The sequence below is a fragment of the Astyanax mexicanus genome, chromosome 20 (assembly GCF_023375975.1).
Source record: "Astyanax mexicanus isolate ESR-SI-001 chromosome 20, AstMex3_surface, whole genome shotgun sequence".
Lineage (NCBI taxonomy): Eukaryota > Metazoa > Chordata > Actinopteri > Characiformes > Acestrorhamphidae > Astyanax > Astyanax mexicanus.
Window position 1 is genome coordinate 13,878,632 of NC_064427.1, and position 13,181 is coordinate 13,891,812.

General features: G+C 37.6%; 1 protein-coding gene across 4 annotated transcripts in view; it reads right to left on the minus strand.

The window, feature by feature from the left end:
- Positions 1-8,117, minus strand: part of ints2 (integrator complex subunit 2) — a 70,786-nt gene extending 62,669 nt beyond the window's left edge. Inside the window, exons 1-5 of one of the 4 annotated variants that reach the window (XM_049468483.1) lie at positions 8,025-8,117; positions 6,251-6,544; positions 5,660-5,798; positions 5,323-5,425; positions 538-651 (exon numbers count right to left, since the gene is read on the minus strand). In XM_049468483.1, coding sequence (XP_049324440.1) covers positions 538-651; positions 5,323-5,425; positions 5,660-5,798; positions 6,251-6,543 — 649 coding nt within the window. In that variant the 5' untranslated portion in view covers position 6,544; positions 8,025-8,117. Of the gene's footprint in view, positions 1-537; positions 652-5,322; positions 5,426-5,659; positions 5,799-6,250; positions 6,550-7,339; positions 7,747-8,024 lie in introns of those variants that run through there. The other 3 variants (XM_049468481.1, XM_049468482.1, XM_049468480.1) reach the window with 3 other exon arrangements.
- Between the last annotated feature and the right edge of the window lie 5,064 nt (positions 8,118-13,181).

The following is a 13,181-nucleotide window of genomic DNA, read 5'->3' on the forward strand; positions in this document are numbered from 1 at the left end:
ATAAATATGAGAATGATTAAATAAAATAAAAATATTATTAAATTTAATTAAAAATGTTTCTTATTAAAACAGACAAATAATATCTTGCATTTCGTATTTAATTACAATAAAAATGTTTACCGGACCGTGAAAACAAGTGCATCACAGAGATGTTCTAGGGTGCCTCTCTTCTAGGGCCCTACATCTGTTACATCCTTGCTTTATGACACCTCCGGAAACAGAAACATAGCGTGATTTTCACTCCACCAGGTGAGTGAGCCTGAGTGGACACCTGCATAAGTTGATGTTGTTTAATCACTGTTTAATTCATCTCTCTCTCGCTATGTTACATGCGCGCGCTCTCTCTCTCTCTCGCTATGTTACATGCGCGCGCTCTCTTTCTCTCGCTATGTTAAATTGTTATTCTGCAGATTATTTCAAATTTGCAAATGCACACAGAAAACAATAAATATAATTTTACATGTTAGTAATTATACTGAAAAAAAATCATCCATTTATAAAATATCCTAGATTCAAGGCACATCAAAGTTCAATTACCTTCATTGAAACTGTCTGGGACATTGGCGACAAGGAGACACAGGAACCAGTCTCCATTCCGCACATGAAGTAAGGCCTCTGCCACATCTACAATAGGCAACAAAGAAGGCAGTTCTGAAAGAAAAAATAACATGGTCATGTTTCACATATTTTTCAATCAATCAACCTTTATTTTCACTCAGAAAGAAACATTGAGGGTGACCCTCATTTACAATGTTGCTGAGCCTTTATAACTTCAAAGGGACTAAACACATTTAATGATAATTTAGAAATAATAAGAAATAAAATAGTAAAATAAATAAATAAATAAAACAAGTACGCATTTTAAACCAACATTTAATAAAAAATATATATGTAAAACAGAAAATTCTAAAATACCATAAAAACAAATTTGACATAAAAAGTAAAAAATGTATAAAATATAAAACAAGTAAATAGATAATAGTAAAAGTAAAGTAAAATATAAAAAATGTTAAGTGATTAAATGAATAATAGTACTAAGAACAAGAATGAAAATACAAAACATTAAAATGAAATAAAAAAATAAAAGTAATAATAAATAACCAAAAAAAAAATTAATAAAATAAATGAAAAAAATATATACCGTATTTTTCGGACTATAAGGCGCACCGTATTATAAGGCGCACGATGAGTGAACGGTCTATTTTTAGTGTTAGTCCATACACAAGGCGCACTGGATTATAAGGCGCACTAAATGAAACTTTATTTATATCAGTAACAATAACTCTGAGCAATAAATCCTTCACAATATCTGTGAAAAATAACAACATCTCTGAGCAATAAATCAACAAGCACAGCAAGTACGTATTACTCCGTGACGCTCCTGACAACGGTAGCCGCAACGCTCCGACAGACCATAATATTATGTTGAAGCACAGCAAGTACGTATTACTCCGCGACGCTCCTGACAACGGTAGCCGCAACGCTCCGACAGACCATAATATTATGTTGAAGCACAGCAAGTACCGTATTACTCCACGACGCTCCTGACAACGGTAGCCGCAACGCTCCGACAGACCATAATATTATGTTGAAGCACAGCAAGTACGTATTACTCCGCGACGCTCCTGACAACGGTAGCCGCAACGCTCCGACAGACCATAATATTACGTTGAAGCACAGCAAGTACGTATTACTCCGCGAGGCTCCTGACAACGGTAGCCGCAACGCTCCGACAGACCATAATATTATGTTGAAGCACAGCAAGTACCGCATTACTCCGCGAGGCTTCTGACTATAATAGCGTGTTGTGCCGAATTCGGTGAATAAAACGGTTTTAAAACAGAGATAAAGATTGGATAAGTTTCATTTCTGGATGAAGTGATTTCCAGCGCTGTTTGGATATAACTGTGGATTACAGGAGACTGGATTGATGGATTCTCTTTAGTCTGGACGCGTTTTGAAGGTAGGACCTGTGGCTGAGCGCGGGTGTGTGTTCGGGGGGTGGCGGCAGTGACCGGAGGTTACCCCAGGACAAAAGGAGAGCCTTTTATTACTGGAAACATGCGCTCTGACGCAGCTCTAATTCATGAAACATACATCCTACAGTAAAAGCACAGTTCTGGAATCCGGAGAGCCAGACGGTTCGAATGGTGTATGACATGACCGCATTCGATGAAATATGGACGAACGATAAACGCAAATATGAGAGTTATGAATTATTAAAATCATAACCAAGGCATATTTCGCCCTAAATGTTTATTTTCTGAAAGGATATTCCGCTAAATAGGCTAAATAGCTCAAAAGCAGAGATTCTAAGCTTTAAAATGGTATATTGGATGTCTATATTGAACCTGTAACTGTTCATAACTATTCAGAAACACAGCCAGTTATGAAATATTAAATATTTCTGGCCCGCCGGTGGGCCAGCGCGTGTTAAGAGGTTAACTTTACTTAGAAGTGGGCGCTAAAAAGAAACAGTTTGTGCTATTACCCCAGAACGGGTGGAAAGGAAAGTTTACCGGCACCTTGTTCTGGCCACGGAGCTACAGTGGAAACTAGCTACCCTGAACCACAGCCGAGAGGCAGTACGGCAGTCAAAGGTAACCGCGCGCTAGCCCAAGAGGGGGATCTTTTTCTGGCGTGGGTGAGGAATTCTGCACAACAGAGCGCCGTGTACCACATAAAAATCGAGGTCAGTAAACACAAGCAAAATCCATACACAAGGCGCACTGCATTATAAGGCGCAATGACGATTTTTGGGAAAAAATAAGTATTTTAAGTGCGCCTTATAGCCCGAAAAATACGGTATATATATATATATAAATCATATAAGAAAAAAAGATAAACTAATAAAAAAGGTAATTTAAAACAGTCACAGGCTTTCTGATGGTGATTAGAAACTAAAAGTTTAAAATGGTCAGTGATCCCAGTGAGCTGAGCTTCAACGTTTCCTGTAGTGAATTCCAGCTCGCTGGTGCTCTGTAGCTAAAAGCAGATTTTCCCAGTTCACTAAAAACTCTCAGTACCTGACAGGTGATCCAGGCACTGGAGCGAGTCTGATATGCATTATTATTAAGTGAGATCAGTGAAGATATATAAGATGGCAAATGCCCAGAGAATGACTTTATAGATAAAAATTAGCCAATGAGATTCTCTTCGTGCAGCTAGCGAGAACCAACCAACTCTATCAGATAGTGTGCAGTGGTGAGTAGTGTAAGGGTCGCCAGTAATAAATCTCAGAGCAGAATGGTAGATGGTTTGAGAGCACTGGCAGACGCTTTTGCTAGTATGGTTGCCTCCACTATTCTTTTTCTGGCGTGCACGGGTAAACAGGATTTATTCTGATAAAGGAATCCAAGCTTTTGTCTGCACTTAATGGCGAGTTTGTTAATGTGGGATTTAAAAGAGTTTTTTATCGAGCCAGATGCCAAGATATTAATATTCGCTAACTTGTTCAATGGTGGATCCTGTCAGAATAGTAATATTTCCAGAATTTAAAATAATATTTGGAAATCTGGAAAACAGCATGAATTTGGTTTTATTTAATTCAAAACCAACTTGAGTTCAAATAGAGCAGTCTGTAGTGTTAAAAGAATGTTGAAGTTTTACTATTGCAGCATGTGCAGAGTCTGCTGAGCAGTATAAGATTGAATCATCTGCATAAAGATGTAATTTGCAGTCTAAGGTAGAGGTGGCAAGATCATTGATAAAAATATTAAATAAAACTGGACCCAGGATTGAGCCCTGGGGCACTGCATTTGTTATGGGCTGTAGCTCTGATTTATGGTAACCAATAGACACACATTGCTTCCTGCCAGAAATGTAATCCTGTGCCCACAGGGTTGCATTATTGCTAAAACCGATCTTATGTAAAGAACATAATAGTAGATCATGATCAACAGTATCAAAAGCTTTTGTGAGATGAATAAAAATGGCAGCACAGTACTTCTTGTCTAGGGCCATGTATAGATCATTTAAAACCAGAGTTGCAGAGATGGTACTATGTCTTTCTCTAAATCCAGATTGATAGTTATACAGGATAAAGTTTTCATAGAGAAAAGACATGAGCTGGTTATTCACTAGGGATTCTAAAATTTTAGATAAACAAGACAGTTTTGAGATTGGTCTGTAATTATTTAGATCTGCCGCATCTCCCCCTTTATGCAGAGGAATAACATGAGCTGATTTCCAGATACTGGGAATTCTACAAGATAAAATAGAAAGATTAAAAAATTATGGAATATGTTCTAAAATAACTGGGGTTGTGAGACGAAGAAGGTAGGGGTCCAGACCGTCCTCACCTATTGTTTTCCGAGGATTAATAGAAGAAAGGGCGTTAGCCACTATGTATGGAGAGCTGGTCTGGAGGGGAAGATATTGATTTTCTGGGAAGCAGTAGTAGTAATGACACGCAGATTTACAGGTAGGTTTGAGTCAGTGTTATTAAATATCTGACCAGCTGCAGCAAAGTGTACATTAAAAGCTTGGCACAGTTCTTGCTGGAGATCAAAATACTATTGACTAGAATTTTAGTTGGGATTTGTTGGGAGTTGTTTTTGAGGAAGTTTACTGCTTTCCAGAAATCTTGTGGATTAGAGGAGCTGGTAATTTGGTTGAGGAAATAATCTGATTTGGCTTTTCTAATTGGAGAGGTGCATCTGTTTCTCAATTGTCTAAATGTGAGCCATTTTTCACCTTCCCCTGTGCATCTGGCTATTGACCAGGCTTTATTTTTTGACTGTAGCAGTGAGGAAATTTCTCCTGAAAACCAGGGGCTAGATCTGTCTCTTATTTGCAGTTTTTTTGCAGTGGCGAATAAACATGCTTCTTGCAGTTTTTTGTATGGAGCATGTTTATTCGCCACTGAAAGGAATGATTTCCTGAAATGTTTTAATGCAACATCCACATCTGTACTTTCAAAAGTTAAGTGAATTTTGCTCACTGCTAAGTCAGAAAGTAAAGCTTGTTCATTATTATTATTTTTTATTTCTTCTAACCACCATCCGAGAGCCCGTTTGTATCTTTGAACTGGTTCTAATGCACCAGATCGAACAATGATCACTAAAGCCAAGTTCAAAAACTCCAGCGGCAGTGATTTTATCTGTTTTGTTAGAAAAGATTAAATCAATCAGGGTAGATTTGGAGGTTTTTTTTAGGTTTGGCTGGGTTGACTCAGTGATCAGCTGTGAGAGGATGAGATCTTGTATCCATTAATTTTAAAAAGCATTAGCAGCTACAGTAAAAGCAGATTTACAAGTAAGCATATTTTACTTGGAAATTCCAGAAAGTACTCAGAAAGTAAACTGCAGCTACAATATCTACCTGCTTGAAGGATGCAGAGGACATCGGCTACCTCTTCCAGGTACACAGGACTCTCAAATAGCTCAGAGGTCTTTAGAAAAAACTCCCCATTGGAGTCAGCTACCTGTATAACAAATAAAACTGATTTGATTAGATATCTTGGATGATATAATCAGTTAAAGCTGTTGTATTCAATTATTAATATTATGCTGTTTGATCCATGTTTCCCCATAGCTCTAGAGAAACAGAATTTTACTCCACTGTATACTTGAACTCAGATGTAATGAGCCTCTCTACGCTTGAAATAAAAATGCACAAGTGGGTTGTTCATGTCCACACAAAACATTGACATAAGAACCTTGTTCATGATGGCCAGCAGCTCACTTAGAGACAGTCTGAGTCTCCTTAGTGGGTCACTGTGTTCAAACTCCAGTGTAAGCCCATGCTGCAGCTGGGAAACAAGGATACTCTCGCCATTTGACCCTCCAGCCTTATGCCTGTAATGAGAAGACAACACTTATTTAAATGGTTGGTGTGTTTTTTTTGTTAACAAACAAAAACATCTAATTAGGTAACACTTCCAATGAGAACAATAGAACAACCAGGGAAATGTGAAGTTCTATTTTTTGGACAATCGATACTATTATAAATATATACTATTAAAACACAAGGTCTCCAACTGTGTCCTAACGTACCACATTCAGGTTTTCCAATCAATTTTCCATAAACAAACCTCATAGGAATACTGCAAACCAACATGGACAGTGGAGAAAGTGTTTAAATGCAAAACTATTTTAGAAAGGCCTTTTACAATTCCTAAAGCACAATTTTATTCATCTAAACAGGAATGCATGTTTTTTCATCATTCATCATTCATGTACACAGGAAACTATATAGCCCCAGAAATACCCTAGCGTATTAAAATGTTGATGGGTCCTTGGGGATTCACCTGAGTTGCTGTTCTTTCCTGGCATCCTGCTCCAGGGCATGAAAGTCCACAGAAAGCAGTGCCACTATGGAGTTCACTGCCTCTACACCGGACAGCAGGCGCAGGATGAGCTTCTTATCCTGTGCCCAGGCATTGCTCTGGTCAGCAGGGGCACACAGTGCCATCCTCACCAGGCATGGCAACAGAAGCCTCAGCTCAGGATCACTCAAAGCTGCAAGGCGCATCACGTCCACCTTCTGCATGGCCTCAAAGGCATATGGGCTCACAAACTGAAGCCCTGAAGTTTCTGTCATTCTGCTCTGCAAAAGGAAACACAAGTTCACAGGGAAGTTACATGATCATCACCAACACTAGAGATTAGACATATCCAGTTAATTTGGCAAATTTTTAGCTGCATTCACACGTTTAGGTATTTTGCATAGTTATTCAATGCAGCGAGTTTTTATAACTATTTTAAGCCTACAGATAACGTGTCCATGTGGCTTGGGCAGCCCAGTTGAAAACCAGAAGAAAATCGTTGAAGTGATACAACCAGGAGGGATTAAACATGGGCCCCATCGTTGTTGTACACTGCACTGGTGCCTGTAAACAATAAAAACCAGCACAAACCCACTCAGAGCCCATGCCCACCTGAAACCTACCCAACCAGCCTATGTTCCACATGTGAAAGTTGACTTAATGTAATAAACCCTGCAGCCTAAAGTAGTCCACCAAAAAAGGAATCAGTCAAAGCTAACGCTACATAACCGAGCTAGGTTAAGTGGCTAGCTTGCTAGCTAACAATAGTAAATATAGAGAGCAGTAATTTTGCTAGTTACCTAACTAAGTGCGTCATGTTTAGTAAGTACTCGTGGTTGTGCAACTAAAATGAACTAAAACCATTTGCTTAAATGCGCAAACGTTATTCTTAACCTCGCTGAAGTCTGAAGTGAAGATAGCTAGCTAGCTAGTAAGCATAGCGTTGGCTGGCTAGTTAGCTAGCTCAGTCCAACACAAACGATAGTGGTTAACTACACCAGTTTTTAGCTACCAGGCAGCTGTGTGCCACGCTTCACTAGAATATTGTTTATGTAACTGAGAACTTCTTACCTGGAACTTTACAGCAGCTTGTAAAAATCTGAGAGACTTTAGCGAGGCCCGGGCAGACAATGCCGTGGCACCTCAAGCCGACACACTCGGCTAACAAGCTGGCTAGCAGTGAAAGCCATTCAACGAGATCCGAACCGTTCACTTAGCTCATGCACGTTAGCGAAGCCTGAAGCTGATCTACAGTTAACGAACCAGATTATTTAATTATTCCTAAAACAAGTAGCGTTAGCTAGCCACCACTGTTTATACTTCTATTAGTTTAAATTCTTCTGCGAAGCGCTCAGTACCGACTAGCTTGTTCTGTGAGCTGCAGCGCAGCGGATGGCCGGGCTAGGAGGCTAACAAGTACAACACAAGGCTAGACCTCGGGAAATAAAGCACTCATGTTCTGCAGATGACCTCGGTTAGCTAACCGAGCTGCAGTGGACGTTTGGAAGTTTGTAAACCCCTTTCATACATTGTGCACACATATCCTATGAAGCAAATCAAACAAATGAGAAATCTATTTTATTCAGGGAAATTGTTCAATATTACATACAAGTGCATTAAAAAATAGAATATAATTAAATTGTTTATTATTTCCGTATTTTAGTTATCTTTTCATTGCGCTTATTTATTCAACTTTTAATGTTGATTAGCTTACAGCTAATGGAAACTCCAAAATTAGAACAGTTACGTTACGTACGTCGTTTTAATGCCATACCAAAAAAAAAACAGTTCACTTCACACACTGGCTGCGTCCAGCAACTTTTGCTACTCCTCTCCTACCCAGAAGAAGGTGGAGGAATGGAGGGAAGGAGCTGTAATTGGGGAAATGGGACAGCTGATCCCTTTTAGATAGGATGTTGACCACCTTTGAACTGAGCCAATCACAACGCTCACTTTCAGCACATGCCGGATACTGCCCAGCCAATCACAGCTTCCGCATACAAAAATAAAAACGAGAAATCAATAAACACAATTCCAAATTCTAGAGATCATAACTTTGACAAGCATATTAAGCTTTAAAAGTACAGCCTGATGAAGGTTGCATATGTAAATATTAAATTATTTTAATAGTAAAATGTGATTACATTGAATGTAATAAAACAAAAAAACTAATTAATAAATAATAAATATAATAATAAATATATTTTTCATACATGTGGAAATGATGTGTATATTTACAACAATATGTTACATATAGGGTCATTAATATAGTTTTACTGAACACACAGCTTACCTAAACTAAACATTTTATTACTGCTTTACTGGCTGTTTAATTAGACAAGGAACCTAGTTAATTAATATGCTTATGAAGTACATTTGTGCGTTGTCTTCTCCATTCCCGCGTGCTCTGTGGGCGTGGATGCAGTGATGTCATTGGAAAATCACTAAAAGTCTTCCGGAGTAGGATGCACTGATGTAACCTCTGTTGGAAGCCTATTCGAGGCAGATTTTAAGCGGCTTCTTTCGTCTCCTACGGTATTCGGACAGGCGGCAAGATGGCGTTACGAAATCAGTTTCCGGGTCACGGAGGAGAGGAGGAGGACCGGTAGGAAAAAGGAGACACTTTTGGGGTTTCTGGACGCACGAGGCTGAAGTTAGCTTCTTATTCGCCAGTGTCTTATTCAGATTTCCGTTCATGCTGGCTGAACATACATGCGGCCGCCTGTAGATGGCGCATTTTAACAGTAAAAAACAGCATGCAAGCAAAGCGCTGTGCAAACGCTCTGAATAAAGGGCAGAACACATTGCGAAGTGGAATAAAATATGAATAAAATTAGATGATATTAATTAAAACGTTATAGCTTTCACTTTTGGCCTAATTCCCAGGCCATTATCTCGTCAGTCTTAAGTCGTCTAGAAAACTATCATACCTAATACACACTAAGACTGTCAAAATCCTAAAGAAGGACAAATATTGCTGTGGATTTTTCCACACTCATTTATTTTTTAAACTAGTTGAAAAACACTGATCAATTGAGGTATATTGTTCAGCAGCTTTATGTGGTGTCTTGTTGCACTCTAGTGGTCATTTGAAGAAACAACTCCAGTTCTTAAATTGGAAATAGCCTACATATAGTGTATAAGTTTTGACCTGATTGGTTAACATTCAGCCTGTCAAAAGCTTGCTGGAATGTGAATGTGGCTAATAGTGACCACAAAAAATGACATCAATTTTTCCTTTGTCGTCCCATTAGTACATAGACAATAGATGATAATTGCCAAGGCTGAACTTGATAGCTTGTATGGTTCTAGAGAAAGAGTAACACTCCTGTGGTGTATGTCTGGATAAACTGACAGGGTATCTGAGAATCATGTTATGATCAAAGGACTGAAGTGGTATTAATGTTAATAAAGTTGTAAGTGTTAGAAGACATTTTGCTGCACCATGGAAGGACTAATTTGCATATGGCGGACATATTGTTTATAAAGTTCAATATTTTTAAAATAATTATTAAGGCTTTTGCTTTGCTGAGCTGTTTGACACCAAACATGTCATGATTGGTCAATGAGCCAATGAGAAGTTCTCAAAAGTATGTTTTGCATACTATGCAAATTTGCAAAAAACCTAAGTGGGTGGAGCACAACAAGAATGACCAATGTGGCTGACCAGCATGACCAAGAAGGATAAAGATGTTCAACCAGCAAGACCAGCAAGTTCAAATGAGCTAGAGAGTTCAGCAGAGCTTTAATTTAAAATTAATAAATTGCAGTTGTTTCACCAAATGACCACCAGAGTGCAGCAAGACACCATATAAAACCTGCTGAGAATCTATCCATCTGTGAGAGAGAAATATGCTTATCATTAGATTTTTAATGATTGTAGAGAAAAGTCCGATTTGGCTCAACATTATTAATCATGATCAGGTAGTCTGTATATATATGTTTAAGCTTTTGTGTTGATAGGGTCAAAGCTGAGGTCTTTTAGTTTTGAAAATAGCAATACATTAGGCCTCAAACCTTCACAATCACAGTAGATTTTGTGGCCTTTTATAGGGAAAAAAATCCAATATGACTTAAAATTGGGAATCAAGATCATAATATCAGTGTATATATATGTATGTAAATTTGTATGTTAATAGGCCCAAAGGTTCCTGTCTCCTGTCCATTTAGGTTAAAAAATAGCGATAAATGGTAAAAATGTACAATAGTTAATTTGTCAATGTAGAGCCTCCTGAAGACTCACTTAGCTCATACTTGGCACATGGGATTGAAATGTCATTGTTTATTGGAGTCTTCAATACTTTTGACATGACATAAACTTTGACAGAGTTTCACGTACCTGTTTGATCAAGGTGTTGGTGCCACAAAAAGTTAAAATCTCAAGATTTTTTTTGATAATTATTTACCTCTCAAGATTGCAGCAAGGCCAATGCTGATTTACTTGGTTGAATATTCAAAGTTTCGAAAAGTGTAATTTTTACACTAATGGCCACAGATGAAAAACAATGCATTTTTGGTAGAAATATGTAATTACAAAGGCTTCAGCAATGCATAAAAATCAAAAAGAATAATATGCTTATGCTACAAGTATATTCTGATTTAACTGATTTTCTGCTATAGCGCCCCCGAGAGGCCAATCAATTCAATACTTTAATGGATGATAGGAGGCCCTTATTTACATAAAGACAATAAGTTTCGTCGTCATTGGTCAATGTTTAGCCTGTCAAAAGCTTGATGGAATCTAATAGCGATCACAAAAATTTTAATATCAAATTCTCTCTGAGAGTACCATTAGTAGATAAGCCCTCACTGGTATTTGCCAACTATGAGCTTGGTAGCTTGTATGGTTCTTGTATGGTTTTCCATCATTGGCTCCGCCCCTTGGGGGCATAGGGGAGACCGGGTATGAAAGTAACACTTTTTGGAAAACACCCCAAACTACCTATTTTTAAAAAGGTACAGATATGAAACTTTTTGACAAAGCACCCACATTTGTCTACTACAAATTATAACCATTTAAATGTCCTCCATTATATCCCATAACTTGTCAGATCATGTCAAATACAGAGTGTTCTTTTGTTACAATCATCCCACTACCGGGGTAGGTTGTAACACCTGCCGGGGTCAGTTGTAACAGATAAACAAAAATACAAAGAAAACAATGGAACTTCATTTCATTTGCCAATTTGTTTACTTATTTATTTATTTTATTTATTTACTCATTTATTTATTTAGTGCTAACCAAAAATTCAATTGAATTTGCTCAAAAAAGGACTGACATATCCAACACGTGGAAGGTCCTTTGAGCCCTGGTCTTTTAAAACCTTGAATTTTTCTGTAGTATCTGTACAAAGTGACTGATTGTCCGTTCTTAACCTCCTCTGCTGCTCTTTCTAGAATTTTGGCATCCACTCCTCTTTCTGTTTTCCTCACCCATTCTAGGCATTCTGGAGAATTAAAATCACAAAAAAAACTATAATGTTAATGCCCGGGGATGGTTGTAACATTTCCAAAAAGTCTTGTTACAACCTACCCCACCCCTGTCATTCTTTGTTTAGCTAGCTAAATAAGCATGGTGCTTTAACATTAGCAAGAGACAGTTACACCATTCATTACTCCATAAACTGTACTTTCACCTGATATAACACTTACAACATTAACAGCAATTGCAAAAGACAAAAAATAAAAAATAAAAATACTTTATCTCAGAATTTAACTTTTCCTTGTAGTTTGAAGATAAATGATGTCGGTGGCTTGAACATTTCCTTGGACTATCGGAATGACAGTCTCCCCTATGTCTACATGATTTGACCAGGTACCTCAAAATCATGCTAGTAGGTCTGAAGTGGGTTTACTGTCAGGTTAAGCATTCAATGTAACTGTAAGAGTTAGTTTGGCTGTGCCATGGTAATACTAATTTGCATATGACGAACATATTGTTTGCAAATTTTAACTTTTTTGATAATTATTAAGGTTTGTACTCTGCCGAGTTGTTTGACATTAAACATGTCAGGATTTGGGACTAGTTTGCCAAAGTAGGTTTTGCATATTATGCAAATTATTAATTGGGCGGAACCTCATAGCCTAATAAGCCTAAAAAAAGAATTTTGTCAATAGAACCTATGGTTCAGGAGTCAAAACTTAAACGGCTTTGCTATAGTGCCAATGAAGGTATGCTTTAGTGGTTGCGTCATTTTACACCTTCACACTATAGCACGTAGTTATTACGAAAATAAAGACGTAACGAGAATAAAGACGTAATATTACGAGAAAAAAGTTGTTATATTTTGAGACGTAATATAACAAGAAAATAAAGTCCTAATATTATGAGAATAAAGACATAATATTACAAGAATAAAGACGTTATATCACGAGAATAAAGACTTAATATTATGGGAATAGACGTAAGAAATTCTCATAATATAACATTATTTTCGTAATGTAACGTCTTTATTCTCGTAAAATTACATCTTTATTCTTATAATATAACAAATTTGTTCTTGTAATTATTTTGTCTTTACTCTCGAAGTGAACTGTTTGTTTTTTTGGTATGGCCCTAAAACACCATATGGTCCATTCCACTGATTGGGTGCCATTTGCTTGTTTTTTTTTTTATCTTTTTTAAATCTCTAAATCTAATAACACATATATATTCAAAACATGTACTGGTCATTCTTGTGCAGCTTTTTTTTTTTTTTTTTTTTACAAAGTTCGTAAGAAATCTGTTTCATAAGAAATCCGGTTGTGACCCTGTCATTGGCTGCTGGGAATAAACCCTGCCCATTAAGGTCATTCCACTCACTCACAACAGCACAACCGAGAAGGGTAAAGCTGCAACCCCAGAGACTGCAGTTTTAAGACCACAGTTTCAGGACTGCAGTTCCAGGACCCTATGTTTTTGTGACACTGCCAT